Source organism: Populus alba, chromosome 3, assembly GCF_005239225.2.
Source record: "Populus alba chromosome 3, ASM523922v2, whole genome shotgun sequence".
In the NCBI taxonomy this organism is placed as follows: Eukaryota; Viridiplantae; Streptophyta; class Magnoliopsida; order Malpighiales; family Salicaceae; genus Populus; species Populus alba.
In genome coordinates, this window is record NC_133286.1 from 16,385,490 (window position 1) to 16,406,994 (window position 21,505).

At 34.6% G+C, this 21,505-nt stretch overlaps 3 protein-coding genes across 5 annotated transcripts; all 3 read left to right on the top strand.

Moving 5' to 3' along the window:
* The first annotated feature begins 1,698 nt into the window (after window positions 1-1,698).
* On the top strand, window positions 1,699-6,305 carry LOC118034962 (hydroxyproline O-galactosyltransferase HPGT1). The gene is made up of 13 exons (XM_035040429.2): window positions 1,699-2,020; window positions 2,105-2,168; window positions 2,254-2,303; window positions 2,407-2,600; window positions 3,152-3,215; window positions 3,337-3,409; window positions 3,844-3,967; window positions 4,265-4,352; window positions 4,464-4,514; window positions 5,020-5,091; window positions 5,178-5,290; window positions 5,760-5,829; window positions 5,914-6,305. The coding sequence occupies exons 1-12, from the start codon at window positions 1,902-1,904 to the stop codon at window positions 5,780-5,782; spliced, it is 1,035 nt and encodes a 344-aa protein (XP_034896320.1). The 5' UTR covers window positions 1,699-1,901; the 3' UTR covers window positions 5,783-5,829; window positions 5,914-6,305.
* A 5,921-nt stretch (window positions 6,306-12,226) lies between these two features.
* Window positions 12,227-16,478, top strand: LOC118034970 (probable inactive receptor kinase At4g23740). 3 transcript variants are annotated; one of them, XM_035040438.2, is made up of 3 exons: window positions 12,227-12,383; window positions 13,003-14,309; window positions 15,503-16,478. In XM_035040438.2, exons 2-3 carry the CDS (start codon window positions 13,076-13,078, stop codon window positions 16,147-16,149), a joined length of 1,881 nt encoding a protein of 626 aa, XP_034896329.1. In that variant the 5' UTR covers window positions 12,227-12,383; window positions 13,003-13,075; the 3' UTR covers window positions 16,150-16,478. The 3 variants fall into 3 exon arrangements, with proteins under 3 accessions (XP_034896329.1, XP_034896338.1, XP_073264126.1); XM_035040447.2 differs by lacking the exon at window positions 12,227-12,383 and adding an exon at window positions 12,405-12,553; XM_073408025.1 differs by lacking the exon at window positions 12,227-12,383 and adding an exon at window positions 12,432-12,606.
* Window positions 16,479-17,138: 660 nt separating this feature from the next.
* Window positions 17,139-20,897, top strand: LOC118034985 (ubiquitin-conjugating enzyme E2-17 kDa). Its single transcript, XM_035040459.2, has 5 exons — window positions 17,139-17,297; window positions 17,408-17,494; window positions 18,391-18,518; window positions 19,638-19,742; window positions 20,543-20,897. The coding sequence occupies exons 2-5, from the start codon at window positions 17,425-17,427 to the stop codon at window positions 20,684-20,686; spliced, it is 447 nt and encodes a 148-aa protein (XP_034896350.1). The 5' UTR covers window positions 17,139-17,297; window positions 17,408-17,424; the 3' UTR covers window positions 20,687-20,897.
* Window positions 20,898-21,505: the final 608 nt, after the last annotated feature.

Sequence of the window (21,505 nt, forward strand, 5' to 3'; positions counted from 1 at the left end):
GTAGGCTTTTAGCCATTGGTTATCAATTATTCATAAATTCAGATTTTATGAGTTTTTATGGAAGAGTTTTTTTAAAAAAATATAAATATTTTTCTTAGTTATTTTTATTTTTTTTATTCAGTTTATAAATTTTTTATTCCATATATTAAGCTTTTTTTTAGTTTTTTTTGAAAAAAATTATTTTTATATTATTTTTCTAAGTTTTTTAGTTTTTATATATAAGAGTTGAAATAATTTTTTTTTACCTAGAAAAAATTGAATGAATAAGAGTTAATTATCTCGTTGAACAAATTTTAATTTAATTATAATGTTCTAAGTTTTGTTTACTTTTTAGAGTAATTAAAAGTAATACTCTAAAAGCATGAAAAAAACACTGTAGTTTTCTTCACATGTTACCATGGATTGCTATAATATATTTTTTTTCTTTTTTTTTCCACAAAATAGTCTTTGCTGATTTTTTTTATATATATTAAGCTAATTAAAAATTTAGCTTTGTAAAATTTTTTTTTAAATACTGTGAATTGCTACAGTGTTTTCTCGTATTGTTTTTTTTATTATGATTTTTTTTCAAAATTGTTTGTTGATTTTATTTTTTTTGTTTTTGTGTTTTTTTTCCCAATTTTTTTTTCCTTCAAAAAATTATCTTTTTTATTTTTTTTAATATTGAGCTGATTAAGAATTTAGATTTGTAATTTTTAAAAAAACAATACTATGAATTGCTATAGTGTTTCCCTACATAGTTTTTTTTTGTTATGATTTTTTTTAAAATTATTTGTTAATTTTATTTTTTTTAATATTGAGTTAGTTGAGAATTACAGTTATAGCTTTTCTCACAAAACATTGTGGATTGCTATAGTGTTTCCTCACATATTTTTTTTTTTATGATTTTATTCAAAATTGTATTTGTTAATTTTATTTTTTTAATATGGAGTTGGTTGGGAATTTAGCTTTGTAATTTTATTTTTTAAAAAACATCGTGGATTACTACAGTGTTCTCCATATGGATTTTTTTTTCTTGTTTTTATTTTTTTATAATTTTTTCTAAAATTATCTTTGTCAATTTTATTTTTTAATATTAAACTGGTTGAGAATTACAATTACAATATATGGAGAAGCACACTGTAGCTTTCCTCACAAACTACTGTGTATTGCTATAGTATTTTCCCCACATATTTTTTTTAAAAAAATTATTTTTGTTAATTTTATTTTTTTAATATTGAGCTAGTTGAGAATTACAATTATAAGTATTTAAAAATAAGAGTAAATTATGTGGGGTAAACACTATAGTTTTCCTCACAAAATATTGTAATTACTATAATATTTCCCTACATGATTTTTTTTCTATTTTCTTATTTTTTTATTATGTTTTTTTAAAAATGATCTTTATTAATTTTATATTTTTAAATATTTATTTATAATTATAATATTATCAAGAATATTTGTTTCATAAACCTGCGATATTACATGCCATCTAGTGAACGTTCAAAAAATGAAAGATTCTCTGATTTTTATTTTTATTAAAAAAAAAAAAAAAGGTTTCACAGTAACATCTCTCTGCCACTGTGACCTTTTGCCTTTACATCAACTCCTCCACAAACAAAGGTGTTCAGAAGGCTTTGAGTTATCCTAAATTGAAAGAATAAGGACTGATTTGAAACAATTATCTTTAACGATCTAGATAAACTATAAGGAGCAATTTTCCCTTTAATCCTTGCAATAAACGAAACCGAGAGACCAACAACTCTCAATTTTTAGGAATAGGAATCAGCTACGACGTTACATCCCTCGACTGCCACTCTCTCTCTCTCTCAAACCTCTATTAAAGCAGCAACTAATCCAGATCCAGTCACTCAAATCTACTCATCTAATCCTTTTTTAACTACATTGAATTACTAGCAGAAATGCATACTCGAGGTGGATCAAGTAGCCGGGGGCAGTCCGGTTTAGGATTCGGGTCACGGGTTTCTTCTCTTTTGCTAGCCATGTTTGCAGCCATGGCTACAATTTATGTTGCTGGCCGGTTAGTCAATCCCTTTTAAATTAATAGTTACAGCCCCATTATTTTTGAGTAATTAAGTGTTTGATTAGTGATCCGTCATTATAGTTTATGGCAGGATGCAGAGACTAGATTACATTTAGTTGAAGAACTTGATAAAAGAAGTGAACAGGTTAGTGTAATTTATTTATTTTTTTCTTTTGGGTTTAAGTTTATTTGATAAACGAATTAATGAACATTTTTTTTTATTATTTTAGGGTAAATCTGCTGTTTCTGTTGATGATACATTAAAAATCATAGCTTGCAGGTAATAGCTAATTTTTTTTAATTTTGTACGTTGGGTCAAATTTGACAAGCCATACTGTTATTTAATGTGGTTGGAGTTAATTGCTTAATTTATTGCTGTTTAGGGAGCAACAGAAGAGGTTATCAGCTGTTGAGATGGAATTAGCTGCAGCGAGGCAGGCAGGTTTTGTTTCGAACAAATTGGGTGATAAGGGTGATGGGCATTCTAAGAAAAGGATTTTAGTTGTTATTGGAATTATTACAACGTTTGGTCGAAAGAAGAATAGGGATGCTATTAGGAAGGCGTGGATGCCTACTGGTAAAATTGATTGCCCCTATGCAAGTTTGGAAAATTGTTTGTGTAATTGGTGGTGGTTATTGATATAGGTGTTGGATTTCTTGACATGGCAGTAGCGTGCAATGTAGATCACTGATTGTATAAAGATTTATGTGGTAATAAAGGAGGGGTGTCTGGGCATCATAATTCTTGCAACAATAGTTTTACTTGTCCGAGCAGAATTTTGGCAGGGTTTTTCATGTTGAGAGAATGCTAAACATTTCCGTAAGATTGGTCTTTAGCTGTACTATTTATAAGGATGTTAGTATGCTCCCAACATGGAGGAATTTTCTACTGTAAAACTAACAGTTACTAGAATTGATTTATGATTTGGTGGGGTATAGCTAATTTAGCGAGTACCAAGAAAGGTCTCTGATAATGGCCTTGGGGAGTGTTTGAAGGCTGATTACTTCTATGATAGATAGCTTATGTTGCATCCATCTTTTATACATTTGAGGCCTTTTAAATGTATTACTATAAACGTTTGGTTGCTTCTTTGGATGGTAGTTAACCTACAGTTGCAATATGTGCAGGTGCAGCCCTAAAAAAAATGGAGGATGAAAAGGGCATTGTTTTGCGATTTGTAATAGGAAGAAGGTTTCTGTTCGATGGTTTATTTTCATTTTAGAGAGACACTAGCTTCCTCTTTATTTTTTAATTTTGTCTTCAGAAAATCTTGGGGTCATGCTGTTTTTTAAGTCAGCGTTACATTTTGCAGTGCAAATCGTGGAGACAGTTTGGACAGGGAGATCGACAATGAAAATAGGCAGACTAATGACTTCATTGTTCTTGTAAGTTTATCTGCTATTCTATTAATCAGAATTAATTTAAGAACACTTTCTTTTTAAGGTCTTGTTAAATCCTTGTATGCTGGAAAGATTTATACTAAATTCTGCTTTACTAGAAGTTAAGCTTCTTAATCTTTCAACTTTTATAAGATATTTGAATTGTGAAGTATAATAATCACTTCTCTTTGCCCAAGCATTAAATATCTAGGAGTAGACAATCCTAATTTATAATTTTGGCAATGCAGCCTAAATCTTAGTTTACTAAGAAACAAACTAAATTGAATTGTGCTTCTGTCAAGCAACCTGAATTAATGTCGTAGTGGTTGGTGTATGGGGGTAATAACTTCCATTGGTGTCAGACAGCATGTTTAAATACATGGTAGTTTGAAGGAGCAGATTTTAGTTGTATTGTTTACATTCCTTTCTTGCCTCAACAGGATGGTCAAGTGGAGGCCACTGAGGAGCAACCAAAAAAGTCAAAATTATTCTTTATACATGCTGTGGAGACCTGGGATGCTGAATTTTATGCTAAGGTCAATGATGATGTTTATGTTAATATTGGTATGTAGTCTTCAGTAGCATCGTTGTGATAATTAAGCCAACTGCATGTGGCATCATTGTGTGATATACTAGAAAAAGGACCTTATAGGTTATTATTATAAAGGGATTATTTATGTGAATAATTGAACAAACAGTCGTGATGTTGAGAATAGAAACAAGAAATAAAGATTACAGCTTAAAATTTTTGAGAAAAGTAATACTTGATCTCCTGGGTTATTTTGGAACTTGAATGCTGCAAAACTATGTAATTGCATTCCACACAGAGTACTGCTGTTTATCCTTCACTTTGATGTGCAGATGCCCTGGGAGCAACCCTTTCTACTCACTTGGATAAACCTCGCAGTTATATTGGGTGTATGAAATCAGGCGAAGTTTTTTCTGAGCCGTGAGTTTGATCAAAATTCTTTATCCAACAATAACTCCTGTCTTGGTGGAGAAAACAATAGTGTTTCATAAGAATGTTATCTGGAACCCTGATATTATATGTATTTTATAGGACCCACAAATGGTATGAACCAGACTGGTGGAAATTCGGCGATGCAAAATCGTAAGTAATAGAGCATTGGTTTTGTCATATTCCTTATAATGGAAGGATATTTATGCTCTTTATAGTTTGCATATATGCATGGCAAGGTAAGCCTGGAAATTCAGCGATGCAAAATCGTAAGTAATAGAGCATTGGTTTTGTCATATTCCTTATAATGGAAGGATATTTGTGCTCTTTATAGTTTGCATATATGCATGGCAAGGTAAGCCTGCCTTTTGATGGTTTGTTTGGTCTTGATACAAAAACACCTATTCTGTCATGGCTTTCATAAATCCCATAATAGCTCTTTAATGTGTGAATAAGTGAACCAGTTTTCTGTCGCATGGTGCTAAACACAATTGTAGCTTGATTTCCTCTTTTCATCTCTGCTATGTTGTCTAGATAATGACTCACTCCACATATATTAAACTCTTAGTCCATCAAAGTTACTATAATATAACTGGTGCAGATAAAATACACTGCCAATTCTTCAAATCTGTAGTTAAGAAATCTCTTTATGGTGCAGATATTTCCGACATGCGTCAGGTGAAATTTATGCCATTTCACGAGCTTTGGCTCAGTTTATATCAATTAACAGGTAGATTTTTCACTTTCTAGCTAATATGCATGACAAAAGAATGTGTTTGACTTCAACAAGTCGACCCACTTATTTTGTTTTTACAGGTCCCTTCTCCGTACATATGCCCATGATGATGTCAGTACTGGGTCATGGTTCATTGGGCTTGATGTACAGCACGTTGATGAATCAAAATTTTGTTGCTCCTCATGGGCCACAGGTCTCTTTCTTTCTTGTGTGTGTGTGTGTGTGTGTGTGTGTACAAACAACAACTTTATTAGGAAGAAGTCATGGAAGAGCAAGAAAGAGGCCATAATAATATAACTGATTTGCTGGTTCCAACCTGTAGTCTTCAAGTAACACCCTGATGTAGCTTTGACGGTGTGTGATTCAGTCATGATAGAGAAATACTTATATGTGTGCTCAAATCAGTTATAATATTGCCTGTTGGCAGTGTCTCATGACATCTATAAAAAGCACCGCCACCCCAGACTTGGTTTCTAATATAGTGACCAAGCAAGGTCAGATGTTGAGTTAAAAAATGATGTCTTGCCCGTACCTGTCTGACATGAACTAGAAATTGGGTGCATGAATGCTAGCCCTTTTCCTTCTTGATAATAGCTGTTTATTCTCAAAGAGAAGATATCATATCTCCAGGGTCAGTATTCTAATTCTATTTGATTCCCCAGGGTCAATATGTGCAGCTGTGTGATTGGATCTGCCTTGTTAACACTGCACCTGAATCTAATACATAGCAAGGTAGGCCATGTCAACATGTAACAAAGAAAGGGTTCTGTTTGCATTTCCCTTTGCGTGAACCCTCTCTCTGGTTTCTGATGACAGACACGCACGAACATCATGTAATGCATCTGGTGAGAGTTGATCCTGATTGCGACGAAAGTGTGAAATTGTTGATAGAAGATGTATTGTGATACTCTCGCCTTTAAACAACCAGTCGAGGGTCGTTCAAAACCAATGGGCGTGAGCCACTTAGCAATTATGAAGATTTTTTACACTGCAGGAGAAGTTTCTCACGGATGTCTTGTAATTGGTTTCTGAGTTGATTCTTGAACTTCTGTTGTCGAGTTATCCTTAAGCACAATTAAAGAGACTCAGATTCTTTTGGATTTCCTTTCTCAGTGGGAAGCAGATCCTTTTTGTACTTGGGTAACTTGGAACAGTGTACTCTTTTATTGCCATGTTCTTTATAAACTATCACTGACAGTTAATGTTCATGGATTGGGTTCTAAAACATTTTGATTGGCTTTCCTTTTGACAATCCATTATCACAGCTACATTTTTGGGTTTTCCACATTGGAAATAGAAATTGTTTGGTGAGCCCGGTGACTTTTCAACTCACTCGGAACAGTGTTGAAATTGAAACCGGTTGATGCTAGGATGAGTGTTATATCTAGTGATGCTTTGTTTAAGGGATTTCCATCACCTTTCAAATTCATATCTGCCCGACTTTTATGTTTTCCTGCTGTTCGATATTCTCAGAACTGTACTTAAAGTTTGACTTTAAGGGTGTGTTTGATATTGTATTTTAAAAGTGTTTTTTTTTTTAAAAATTAAAATGTTTTTTAAATTAATATTTGTTTTTTATGTTATTTTGATATAATAATATTAAAAATAATTTTTTAAAAATAAAAATTATTATTTTAATGTATTTTAAAATATAAAACATTTTAAAAAACAATATTTATCCCATCTCTAAATATATTATAAAAGTGGTCGAATTCTGGCACGATTGGCTTCCACGTCCAAAGTTAGATTCCCCATTACCTTTCAACTGGTGCACGGCGGATTCTGGGATGGTTCTTCATGGTCGGAGGATTAAGGTGAGGTAAACCTACAAAAAAAAAGGAGGAGGAAAACTCGAAGATCTCCTCGAAGCAAAACTTAAAAGTGAAACGAGGGCTAATAATAGAGAGGTGCATTGTATCTCTCTTTATATGACATGAAAATGACAACACGAAACATATCTAATACACCATTATCATGCCCAGGACATTTCCTTTGAAAAACGCGGAGACTTGCTGGATTTTGTCGACCCTTGAAATTCAGTAGCTGCTGCGACCTTGTTTGAGGGTCTAAGCTTCCTTCCGTGGGTCCTTATCTGAGTGCGTAACATGGGGACATCTTTTCCAGCATCGTTGCGAAAGGGAGGATCAAAACTGCTCATAAGTCAACAAATCATTCTTTCTGCTTTTTCTAACCATCTTCTCATAACTTCTTCCTCTCCGTCGCTTTCTCACTCGCTCTTCAGGAAAAGGGCAAAAAAATCGGCGTTCTTAATTTATTGATTTTCATATATTTAAATCGTTTCGTCCAATCTCTTCTATGAACTATTTCCCTTTTCCTATCATTAGCTTCTATGTTTTTAGGTTTTTGTTTATATTAAAGGAAACAAAATTTATGTCAAAAAGGTTCGAGCTTCGTTCTTTCTCTGTTTTTTTGTTCGTATGAACAACATATCCTTTTAACTGCATCGTCTACGTTTGAAAACACTTTTGACTGACGTTAACTGCTCTCTTCCACGAACTCAATATCATGAGATGAATGAAGAAAATAAACAAATCGGTTTCCTTCATTTAATTGAAACGCTTTTAACACTTTATTCAACGAATTTTGTTCATATATTAGCACCTTTTCGGCAATCTTTTCCCTTCTGACACAGCTCAACACTTTTCCCTATGACAGGATGGCCGAGCATTGCAGAAAACGTAGACCGCCAAGCTCGCATTCAAATGCTGGAGCTAATGTGTTTTATCACCTTTCAACTTTTTCCTCTGTTTTTGCTTAATAAACTTGGCCAATAACTTGTGTTGCTTGCCAAAAAGATCAACTTCCGTTTTAGCTTTTAATTACTAAAAGTGTTCAGTGTGATTTACTGTGGATTGCAACTGGAAATTATCAATTTCCTTTTCGTGCATCTTCCCAGTTGAATTGGCTCATCTCGCCGCGTCTGCAGCTGTCTCTCGTGTTTTTTTCATCGATTTCTGGTCTCGAGCCTGTGGTCTGAAGGCTTGGATTGGCGTGGCTTGGTGGCTACTTTCGGATTGTCTATTGGCGTGTTAATCAACTGCTGCGTGGGGTTTTATGCCCTTATCCTTGATCGGTTGGGTTTTGGCAGATAAGTCTCGTTTTGCTTTCTGGTTTCGTTTGCTTTCAATTCTTGATTTTCCTAATTCTATCCTTTTCATGAAAACAAAATCCCGTTATATGAATATTATGAAGAACATCCACACAACAAGTACAGGGAAATGATTTCTTTTTATTTTCTTATTTAGATAGCGAAATTCTCTCATCCTAAAAACTCCTAAACTAGCCAACAAAAATGAAAGAAGAACCGAAACAAACCACAAATAGCATTTATTTTATGCAGTCCGTCTAACGGCATAAAGTAGTCAACAAAGGGAGAGCTACCACAAAAGAGATGGAGAAGATAGCATAAAAATTCTTCAATACAAGGTTAAACATCTCATTAACCTATTTTAATTGGTTTACTACATAGATATTCACACATGATCTCTTTTAATAAAAATAATTTTTATATGTATGGAATCTATAAAAAAGAATTGTATAAAAGTACAATAACAAAACGGATCTTTAACCTAAATTTTTATTTTTATTTTTTGCTTTGTATTCATTTTTTATGTTTTTAAATTGTTTTAATATGATAATATTAAATATATTTTTAAAAACAATAACTCCTATAAATATAAAAGAGCAAAAAAATTATGTTCCCACAATACAAAATACAAAAGAGTCCGACACTTGCCACTTCAATATTCCCTGCCTACACCAGATGCGGCCAATTTCTTACCAAATCGAAATTGAATTATTGGTTTTGTAATTGTAAGGCTGTGTTATGTTGCCTGTATTCTTCCTCCAATTGAACGAATCCTGCAAATAATAATAATAATAATAATAATAATAATAATAATAATAATAATGCATCGGGTAGAAGGGCATGGGTCTAGCCAATAAGGAGCCATGGAAAGATCAATGTGCGACTTTTATTTTAACCACTTCCTTTTGTTTTTCCTCTGTGGTTTGGAATTTTGGATGCTTCAATGAAGAATTAATAGGGTTGCCCAATGGGGATTTGAGACACTTGTCATGGCATGAGTGGTTATGCTTGTTGGGCCTTTGCAGGGAACTTTGTACACAATTTTGTATGGTTTGCCCTAACTATACAGACAACAATGTGGGCCCGTGATTTAATTGCTTTGTGACAACAGCAATTAATTCCGAAGGGAATTTACTGTTAATTTCGAAAAAAAATAAAATCATGAACAACCTGTTGAGGTAAATAGATTTTTCATAATGTACGTTGGTTATTATTAGATTCATCGAGGAGAAGCAGGTCTTTTTGCATTTTAAAAGTATGATGAAAAAACTAATTATCTTTTAAAAACAAGACTTATTTAATCGGTGTTCAAGAGAATTTTTTGTATTTTAAATTATTATCAAGTTAAATGAGGGCAGAGATTGTGACATGCACTTCTGAATTGGAAGGTTGCTGTTGAGAACGAGAGGGGCAAATACGAAGTGAAAACTGAAAAACTAATTGGATTTTTTATGTTAAATTAAGTCAACTCTTTCAACAGTGGGTCAAGTTGAGTCAAATTCTTCTAATTGAGTCAGATTCTATTATTTTCCCTTCGCAGTTAGGATGACTTGGTGTTGACGAAAACGAGGACGAATGTCTTTAGTTTCTCATGTAACTTTATTTAATTCATAATTTCATAACAACTAGTTGATTTATTATATTATATAATGCAATGAAAGAATTAGGTATGTTTAACAGTGAAAACCACAATGAAAGCAAAAAATAATATTTAAGAAATTGACATTATTTTTTTTATTTATTTATTTTGTTCTTCCATATTTATTTAGCTGAAAGTTGGAGAATATTTTTTTTTCCTTTTGGAAAAGGTTTTTCTTCTAAGTTATTGTGGGTAAATTTTTTTTTTATTATTATTATTGTAGCTTGTTTTTCCTTATCATTTGATTAGATAATACCACCTTATATGATCAATCAAGGTTGTAACTCGAGTTGTAAATTTTTTTTTATTTTTTTAAAGTATATCAGTTATATCTAAATATATTTTTTTATGAAAAAAAAAATAATACAATCCTACAATATAGCGCAAGCCCACATGTAGTATATAGCTAATCATAAAAATAAAGTTAGTTATTGTTGCACAAAATGTGTTTGGCACATTAAGGCATGGGGATTTACTATGCAAAAATACATTGTGGAATTCCCTCACAAAATATCATGGACTACCTGTTCATGGGTTTTTTTTTTTTTTGCCCTTAAAAGCCCAAACATGTGGTTATTTAAAAAAAAATGGAGGAAATGGGTTCCTTTAATTTTTGAAGTTTAAGAAAAAAAATTAATTTTAGTCCAAAACTTTATTTTTTTAATTTATGATTTAATAGAGAAGAGAGAACATCATCATATTCGAACAACAAAGAAAAAATTATTATTGATATTTTCAATTTCATTTGGTGATTTATTCTAATGTTAAAAAGAAAAAAAATCCAGGCTTGGAAATATTATTGATTTGGTCATTGATAGATTTATCAAGTGTATATGGGTTTCTAGGTGTTTTGGGTAAATAAATGGGCTAAAAATCTAATTTTTAGGTAAAAATATCTAGGACTTGAGTTTTTGATAACTCTTGGTCGCTGAAAATAGTAGATAATGGTCACTTGTAGAGTAGACAACACATCGTTTATCTTTTAAAAAAAAATGGGTGGACAATGTATTCTTTACTCTCTATGTTGGAAAAAATAAAGGTCATGCCTTTTTATGGGTTAAACACATGAGTAGGTCATACCCCTAAACTACTTATATTTTTATTTTTTTATTTAATGGATTCTTAACCCCTTAAAATTGAAAAAAAAAATATCATTTAATTGTTTGTTTGTTTTTTAAAGGTCTTTTTTTATTGACTTATAAAAACCCCTTCTTTTGTTATCAATTTTTAAATAAATTGGGGCTATTTTTTTTTAAAAAAAATTCAATTCCATGTTCAACCCCTATTTTTGTTTTTTTATTTGTTTGTTTGATGTAAATGAAGTTCCATGCACCTAGATGATGTTTAATTAAATAGGGGTGTATGACCCAAATCATAGATCTGATAGGTTAATCTCGATTAGCTCAGGTTTTTTTTTTATATATAATTTTTTGAATTGAATTTTTTTTTTAAATTTTTTATTTTTTTTGATTTATTATATAAAAAACACGTTAAAAGAGTATGTATATTATTTTTTTTTTTAAAAAAAAGATTATCTAGTCCGCAACAAAACATGGACAAAATGACTAGTTATTTCCTATTTATCATAGCATATTTTTTAGTTTTGAGAGTATGATCATAATACTTAACTTGTCCCCGTTTCACACTTATTAGCTAACACTAAAACTACACTATGGACTTGGATCAGACAAATATTGTCTTATCCAATGTCAACAATATATTATATAATCTTAGCCATGCCCAACTTTTCGCTAAGACCGCTATTCCTATACTATCCAATCCAACGGCCCAAACTAACGTCACCCAACTTCCTAGCACCATAATCAACGGCCAAAATCATTCTAACCACATCAATCACAAAATTTCACAGACCCCACACACTTCAATCCAGAAACAAAACGACATAACAAAATGATCAGACATACTTTTCAATTTTCATACAGTTTGGACAAATTTAATAGTGCCCCCCACCTGTGCGTTCCTCATTCTTCCACGTCACCTCCAGTTTCCCCGTTCACCGTTATTTCTCTCCCCCGTTAGTTACTCAAACGAAACCCCCATACCACCACCCCACGGTATATGCAAAAATCATGCACGGTCCCTATACCTTCAGTGTTGTTTTTATTAAACCCTATATTTTAAATCATGTCAAATCAATCCTTTTATTTTCAATCATGTTATTCAGCTTTTTTTTAACTGACCTGACATCTATATGAATGCCAATTACTACGTGGAATTGGATGGAGGACCTCAAACTGATTTCAATTTGAGATAGAAGAGCATATTTGACTAAAAAGTACTTGATTTGATCAAATATAAGAAGAAAAAGGACTATAGTAATTTATAGAAAAAACATAAAAACACACGCATTTCCGCTATCGGTTACTGAAAAAACCCATGAAACATAGCCGTTGTTAATTTATTTCTCTCTCTCTCTCTAGCATGAAAAATCTTGACAGATTTTATTTATAGTACTCTTGCAGAACTGAGAGCACTATTGTTTTCAAGCTACTTTAACCTTCAAAGAAATCATAACTTGTATGTTTTCACCTTTCTCTCTTTCACTTTTTTATCTATTTTTATCTTATTCATCTTTGTCATGCAACGTGTCATTTCATTGTAATGCATTTTCTTAGCATGCTACTAATTTGTAATTCTGGGTTTTACTTGAGGTTGGTTTGTTAGTGTTACAGATCTGAAAAATTAAGGTACGAGTCAACTGTTAAGTGTGTGTGTACTCTGTTGCAAGAGAGCGAGTAAGGTTGTTTGTGCTGGCTTTACCTTGTGTTGGGTTTCGTGATGTGTGTGTTTTTTGAGAAATTGAGCAGAAAAGTTAGGGAAGCAAAAAACAAAAAGAGAAGTGCATGAATCTGGTGAAGAAATTCTTGCTTTAAAAATTGAAATGAGTCAACTTTTTGACCAAAACCCATTATTCAAAGCCTGCAAAAGTTTCGTTCTTTAATGTGTAAAACAACCCAGAGTTCATCTCTACTTTTCTAGACAATTATCTCGGAATTTGCCTTTTTTTTTTTTCTCTCTCTTTCCCTCGTTTATTCACATTCTGTGTTCAGTTTTTTTTTTTTAAAAAAAATTCGTACTTGTTTATTTTGTTCATTTATTTTTGTCCTGGCTTGTAACCATATACGCCATTTTGCAGGGAAAGAGAGAGAAAGAAAGTGAAACAAAACCCTCCAAGGAAAAAGCAAGAAACAGCTCGTTTTTTTGCTTCCATGGAAGCGAAGCACATTTTGTGTTTCATTTTACTAGTGGGGTTTGTTTTGTTTCAAGTAAATGCAGACCCAGTTGAGGATAAGCAAGCATTGCTTGATTTTGTTAACTATTTGCCACATTCTCGGTCTTTAAACTGGAAACAGAGCTCCCCAGTTTGCAAAAACTGGAGTGGAGTCATTTGCAGTGGAGATGGGACTCGTGTAATTTCTGTAAGGTTGCCTGGTGTTGGATTTCATGGCCCGATTCCACCAAACACTCTCAGTCGTCTCTCAGCATTGCAGGTTTTGAGCCTTAGATCCAATGGTATCAGTGGGGAGTTCCCTTTTGATTTCTCTAATTTAAAGAATCTGTCTTTTCTTTATCTTCAGTATAATAATTTATCTGGGCCATTGCCATTTGATTTTTCTGTTTGGCCTAATCTTACCATTGTTAATCTGTCCAACAATCGGTTTAATGGGAGTATTCCTTGTTCGTTTTCGAATTTGAGTCACCTTGCTGTTTTGAATCTCGCGAACAATTCGTTTTCTGGTGAAGTCCCTGATTTTAATTTACCAAATCTGCAGCAGATAAACATGTCTAATAATAATCTTACTGGTAGTGTACCAAGGTCACTTAGAAGATTCCCTAATTCAGTGTTTTCTGGTAACAACATTCCATTTGAAGCTTTTCCTCCTCAAGCTCCGCCGGTTGTTACTCCATCTGCCACACCCTATCCAAGATCTAGGAATAGTAGGGGACTTGGTGAAAAAGCATTGCTAGGGATTATAGTTGCTGCTTGTGTTTTGGGGCTTGTAGCATTTGTTTACCTGATAGTTGTTTGTTGCTCGAGAAAGAAGGGCGGGGATGAGTTTTCAGGGAAGTTGCAGAAAGGAGGAATGTCACCAGAGAAAGTGGTGTCAAGGAGTCAGGATGCTAATAATAGATTGACTTTCTTTGAGGGGTGTAACTATGCATTTGATTTGGAAGATTTGTTGAGGGCTTCCGCTGAGATACTGGGAAAAGGTACATTTGGTATGGCTTATAAGGCTATTCTGGAGGACGCAACCACAGTGGTTGTGAAGAGGTTGAAGGAAGTGAGTGTTGGGAAGCGAGACTTTGAGCAGCAGATGGAGGTTGTTGGAAGTATTAGGCATGAGAATGTGGTTGAACTGAAGGCGTATTACTATTCCAAAGATGAGAAGCTGATGGTGTATGATTATTACAGTCAGGGGAGCGTTGCCTCCATGCTACATGGTATGTTGCCCTTTTTCAATATTCTTTTTTTTGCTTATATTCTTGGAGTTCAATTATGCTTGCCATTTCTAAAACAGCAAAAATAAAATGCCAGTATTAGTAATTTTCATTTTCAGAACTAGATGCTTTCAAAGACTACTCATTCAGCATACATGCAGGTTCTGTTTGAGTTCTTGTCATAGCGTACATTATACATGTGTGAATTCTGTTTCAACTTAACTGGAGGAAATTCACAGCACCTATCCTCTAGATGTTTCTGATAGTGTAATACTCTAATACATATTTGCTTATTGTCTGATACATGCTTGTTGAAAGATTTCCTTAAGGACCACTACTCAAGGGCAAGGCGGCCAACTTTTGTTGCTATCTTTGAATGGGCTTCGGTTCATGCATGATATGCCCTGCTGGCCTTGCTAGGTGTGGTGTACTTTGGAAAAGTAAAGGTGGACTTCTTGTTTCATCATCTATGCGTTGTAACTCTTACTGCGTAAAAGAATGCACAAAAGTAATATTGATGGCGGAGTACATGCTTGTGTCCTATTTAGGAATATTTAGGCAAAGCTGTAAGATTTAACAGAAACTGTGGCCCTTAAGTGCAATCAAGAGGGGAATCCTTTCCTAAATTTTAGTTAAGCTAGTGGTTGAATTGAGAATTACTGAGATTCTTGAAATGGAAAGAGAGTTTCGTAGATGGACTTATTGAGATAATCTTTGAGTCTGTTCTTGATTTTTCTTTTCCCCATATGTGATCTCTGCACAGTTTGAGTATCTATTTTTAGCAGGAAATCCATGATATCAGATAGTTGTAATTTAGTGGTGAGATCAATGTGAGACACGACTGAAAAACTATGACATCTTTACTACAATTGAATTTTCTAAAACAAATGCTTCCATTATTTTCCAGAAAGGATTGATTTGCTCTTTAGTTGAATACTTGTCACATGAAGATTCATCTGAGTGCAGGAGAAGGTTGGTTGGTCATGTAAGCCATAATTGAACTGTAAGGTTTGCTGTCTGAGGAACAGTCAAATCTTGTGATCAAGTATGGCTATTCCTCAACTTTGAGAATTTTCTAGTAAGACATACTGTGTGGTGGATGCTTGTTGATCTCCTCCATACTGTTTTCTTTGTGTGTAAATTGGTTAATGACTTGGAGTTGCATATATCATCTGATGCATTGGGAAACTTTGCAGGAAAAAGAGGAGGTGAGCGAATCCCTCTTGATTGGGACACCAGAATGAGAATTGCAATAGGTGCAGCAAGAGGCATTGCTCTTATCCATGCAGAGAATGGTGGGAAATTTGTCCATGGAAACATCAAATCCTCCAACATCTTTCTTAATTCTCGGTGTTATGGTTGTGTATCTGATCTTGGTTTGGTGACTATAACAAGCTCATTAGCCCCACCTATTGCTCGTGCTGCTGGTTATCGTGCCCCAGAAGTAGCAGACACCCGGAAAGCAGCACAGCCTTCTGATATCTACAGCTTTGGAGTGGTGTTACTGGAGCTTCTCACTGGAAAGTCCCCCATTTATACCACGGGAAGTGATGAGATTATCCACTTAGTCAGGTGGGTTCATTCTGTTGTTAGGGAGGAGTGGACAGCTGAAGTGTTTGATGTTGAGCTGATGAGGTATCCAAACATCGAGGAAGAGATGGTGGAGATGTTGCAGATAGCAATGTCCTGCGTGGCGAGAATGCCAGACCAAAGACCTAAAATGACAGAGGTGGTGAAAATGATAGAGAATGTCCGGCAGATCGATACTGAGAATCATCAACCTTCTGAAAGCAGATCTGAAAGTTCTACACCGCCACCTCTGGTGGTTGAAAGAGAATCCTGAATCTCCTTAAGAGCAAGCTGATCCATTCAGTCTTGCCTTTTTCTTTATTTTTTAAATCTTTTTCTTTATTTTTTCCTGCCTGGTTTTTTATCATCTCAATTTTTCCAAACTGTTCCAGTGAACTGTTTCTGATGAAACTTTTGTCATCTAGAATCTAGTGAGAGAGGTAAGGTTGGGCAAATCAGCAAAATCAGCATATCAGTGGGCTTTTGATGCCTGAGAAAGTGGTTCTGTGCATCAGCAGCTTATTGATCCATGTAAATGTTAAAAGCATTTTCTCTCAAATGATGTTCTTGATTGAATGCAAAATCATGCTAGTTGCATAATTTATGAACGAATACTTAAGCAGAGAGAACCCTGACGCCCCACTGTGATTGCTATTGAAAAGCTGAAGTCGGATTAACGTGAAGTCGGACAGGCATTCTTTATCAAGATTCAGTTGGTCTTCCCTGAAGATCAGTTTGCTTTGGTGCTAAACTGATCTTCAGAAAGAGTAACTAGTGATTTTACTTGGTTTCCTGTACTGGCTGAATTAATTAATAATCTTCACGTGTTACCACACAATGTAATGATGTCTGGGCTAGTTTTATGAGATACCATCTACTTTAATTATATGATCCCAAGATTTTATCTCACAAAATATGCAATCTAAAGCTTCACGGGGTCCATATAATCACTTCAAGATCATTTATGCATGTATCCCTGTAGGAAATCAGTACGGGCTCCATAGTGGCATTAATATAGAATCAATCTAGTACACATCAAATGCAAGATACTGAAAGAATCACGTAGATGAAGGAAGTGTAAGGGTAAGTGTACCCAAGATATTGTAAAGGGATTAAAATGTTAAGAGCCAAAAGCTTGACATACCGACATGTAATTTACCCCATCTTTATTACAGAAACACTTCATGTCTAAGGATTTGAAGGAATCTGTGGGTCCCCCATAAAGGATAAAAAGGAATCAACCAATCACCACATAGAAAATTCACACTCACAATAATAACACCACCTGATTACTGTCTCTGGTCTGACAAAACTGTTGTGTCCTTTCATCAGATTTCCCTCTCTCCCTTTTCATTTTCCCCATCTCAAAGAATCTTCAATCCATAATAACAAGTGTAAACAAGGAGGGGGGGGATCTCTCAGGTACTGCACGTTCTTTCTTTGATCACATGCAACTGTGCTATAATTCTTTTTTATTTATTTATTAATAGTAGTTTTTATTGATTGATTGAAAGAGCTGGTGAATTTTGCAGGGGGGCTTTGGTAAGTGATGGCATCGAAACGGATCTTGAAAGAACTCAAGGATCTCCAGAAAGATCCTCCTACTTCTTGCAGCGCAGGTTGAAATCGAGATCTAATCGCTTTTTATTTATGGGTTTTCGTTTTCGTTTTCGTTTTCTTTCGTGTAAGAAAGGAGCTGTCTTTGTTATGTTTTGGTTTTTGGTGTTTTTTTTTGGACAAAATAAGGTTTTATAAGTTTTTCTTTTTAGTGTATGATGTGTCCTTCCGAAGTTGTTTTGAAAGAAAAAAGGTTATTTCTTTTTTGAGAGTTGTGGTTGCGAGATGAGTATGTTTAAATGGAGTTTTAGCTTGACCGATTCGGTCTATGTTTGTGATGATCAGAGAGGGGAAAACTTGTTTGTGGATGGAAATTTCAACAAGTTGAAGGCTGCATTTGTTATTGATGGAAAGTGGTAAACAATGGTTTGAACATACACGACCTTCTATTCAAAATAAGGTGTTGCTCTTGTTGGAAGGAAAAGACTTAGATTAGGGCCTTGTGGATATTCATTGTTTGGAGTGACGAAGAGTTTGGTTTTAAGGATGTTCTATATACACGGAGCAATATAAGTCATGAGCTATTGTGTTTTTTTTGGGTCGAACCTCAATCTGCAGTATTTCTTCTACCATTTCCTTGTTTTTATTGTACTAAATCTTGTTAAATCTAAAAATTAAAGAATTCTTTGTCTGAAATATATGATGGTGTAGCTACAAGGGCAAGCAAAATGCTCTGCCCACAAATGTAGTGGTCATTTTCTGTCTTTCTATTTCCAAAATTCTGATTGGGAATTCATGGAAATTCTTTTTTCTGTTGCTAGAATTACAGCGTTATCTGCTTTGTTTTCTTCTATTTGTAGTTTTACTATGTATTAATTTCCAACTCTGGTGTTTTAGGTTAGTTTCAGAACGGTCCCCCCCCTGATTTTTTTCTGCTTTCATTGATATGCATCTTTAGGCCCTGTTGCTGAAGACATGTTCCATTGGCAAGCTACGATTATGGGTCCTCCTGATAGTCCATATGCAGGGGGGGTCTTTCTGGTTACAATTCATTTTCCTCCAGACTATCCATTTAAACCTCCTAAGGTACTAAATTGACTTAACAAGGTCATCATCGCGTAGCAGTTTCATATTTTCCTCCCTGACTTGTCACTTCCTTTGAACTACCATTATGTGATTGGACATTCCGAGTAATGGTACTTTCTCATATCTGGTATACTAGCATGAACATTTATAGCACGAACCATTAACAAACATGGCAGGATTTTGTTTTCATCTTGAGATGCTATGTGTAAGCTGATATGTCTGTTGCTGAAGAGCTGTGCTAGACATCACAGCCAACTTAAAATTAGTGGTTATGGTTTAGAGTTGCGACCACAATTGCATCTACTGGTGCTCATTGGTTGGGAACATTCATTGCTAAACTGTATTGAAGATGACGTCAAACTCTATCCACAGTTGCTTGAATCTGTTTTCGTTGTTGCTACATCATCCTGTTTGTTGCTCAATTGATAGTAGAATATTTGACACAAGATGTTAGACATATAAGCTCCAAGAATACCATTTTGTGGAACTTAGTCATGCAAGTTCCAAAAGAATCACTATAAACTGTGAACTTATCAAGAGCATCTGCGGGCATCAAAACAAGGGGTTTGTTTTAAGGATTTTTTCTCTTGCCAGCCCCTGTCAAGCTGCCCTCCTTTCCCTTGGAGATGAGTAGTCTCTTTTTTTCACCGAGGCCCATAAAGAGACTAGTGCCAAAAGAGACAACAGGAACTCAAGAACTTCTTCCTGGAGAGAGTCTTGGCCATGGTCTGGAACGTGCTCTAGATATCCGAAACAGGTGTTTTTGAACCTGGGAAGATAAAGTCTGTATCATTCTTGGTAGTCCTAATGTCTGTGTGAGCGGTCCTCAATGCAGATGAATAGAAGACGGATACTGTTATATCCCTTTGAAGAACAAATAGTCATTGCTTTTGTGGGCACTTTGTGCTTCACGTCATCAAATTTGGAATCTCCTGATATCGAATTCTAAAAACCAGCGAGAGGTTTCCCATTCTTCTTTGATCTGTCTTTGAAATGGCTTTGTTGGTTATCACCATTTGTTTTAATATTCTGAGAAGTTTCATAGAATGGGTGATTTTTTTATTTTCTTGTAGTTCTATTTTACTCACTGTGTTGCCATTCTTTTGGATATTCTTGCAGGTTGCTTTCAGGACAAAGGTCTTTCACCCGAATATCAACAGCAATGGTAGCATTTGCCTTGATATCTTGAAGGAGCAGTGGAGCCCTGCCCTCACTATATCTAAGGTTGTTATTTTGTAGCAACCTAATTATGCTTTATAAAAATGAATGTTTTATATTTTTTTAATTATTTTCAATTTTAATATTCCCTAGCATTTTTGTGCTTCTTAGATGAAAGAAATTACCACCCAAAATAAAGCAAAATACACTTTTGAGTTTTGCATGTGCTTTTGGGGTGTGCTAACATGCACATGGAAAATTATTGTACCTGCTTAGGTTTTTGTTTTATTTGTCATGTCTTATATTCTTAGTGGGGCATTGCAGCAACAGAAAATAGTTTATATAGTCATGAAATTGATCACTTGCCACAGTTTGCTGATAGATTCTGATCATTTTGAAGGTCTCATTCATAATGGTTTTTTTGTCATTAAATGTTATCTAGAGCACAAATGAGTGGTAGTTATTTGATTTGCATGACTTTTTGAACACTTTATAGAAGTTTCAAAATTTTAAATGAATAAGATTGTTGCTGGCTGGTATCCCCTTTTTTAAGTTGAAATCAAGCTTCTGAAATGCATTGTAACGCATTTGTCAAATTCAACAAGGTTTTCCCTGAAGTTTTTGGTCATGAGTTATGTAGATGATGTCATGGTTGACGATTCATTCCCCAGCTCTGTTTTTTTTTTTTTTTTTCTTTTATTTTTTCATCCTATAGCATTAGATGTTTGCTTGGGACATGAGAGCAGTCAGTTTGTCAAGTTGTTGAAATTATGCTCTGATGTGCTACCGGTTTTGATTTCTGCTAGTTGTGGTTTATCTGCTTGTGTTATGCAAAAGGAGAAAGTTTCTCATTCATCTATTTTCAGGTGTTGCTTTCGATTTGTTCTTTATTGACGGATCCAAATCCCGATGACCCTCTGGTGCCTGAGATTGCACACATGTACAAGACTGACAGGAGCAAATACGAGACAACTGCAAGGAGCTGGACCCAGAAGTATGCAATGGGTTGATGTGCTGCTATGTGACTTTGATCATTAAATTATCATGTATTGGTGAAGTAGTGTGCCTCTTATGAGTGAGCCAAAAAGGAGATGATCAATTACTGCCCTCCTGATATACATTTGCTGCTTTAATTGTTTGTATGGGAAATTGCCTTCAGTACTTTGAAAAGCCTGTTTTACGTATCCTAATGTATCAACCTTATATCCCTATTTTCAAAAACCATGTTCAGAAACCACATAGGATGATGAGCTGCATTCCTCCATGTTACATCCACAAGTCCCATGAGTGATGGCAGAGTTTTTCTTTCTTCCATTACCGGAAGAGATGTTGATGTCCAGGAACAGGGTTACCTTTGAACTTGAAGATGCACCATGGATGATTCTTTGCATGGAATAGTAGCAGATTCAGTTGTGTTCTCAAAACAGGGTTTTGCAACGCTTAGTATAATTGTTTTTCATATAATTTTTTTTTAATATCAAAAGGAACATGCAAAAAAAGAAGAGGAAATGAACAGAGACAGTTGAACCAAGAGCAGAAGGCATCAGCAAAATCAATGAAGCAACAGGCTATATGTTTCACGATTTGGGTAGCAGAACCTGCAGTTAAGACAGGCCTTTGTCCCTGGACCTTGGCCTCAACTCCAAAGCTTCAGATCATGGGAAAACATGCTAATAGGCTCTTCCTACTGATAGAGGCCTCCATGGGGTAGCTTCATACAACGTTACCTGGACTAGGTCTATAGGAGAGACTCCAACGAGGAAAAAAAACAATATATTTCAAAAGTTTTTCCTGGCTTCGAAGAAAAAAAGGGAGAAGAAAGAACGATT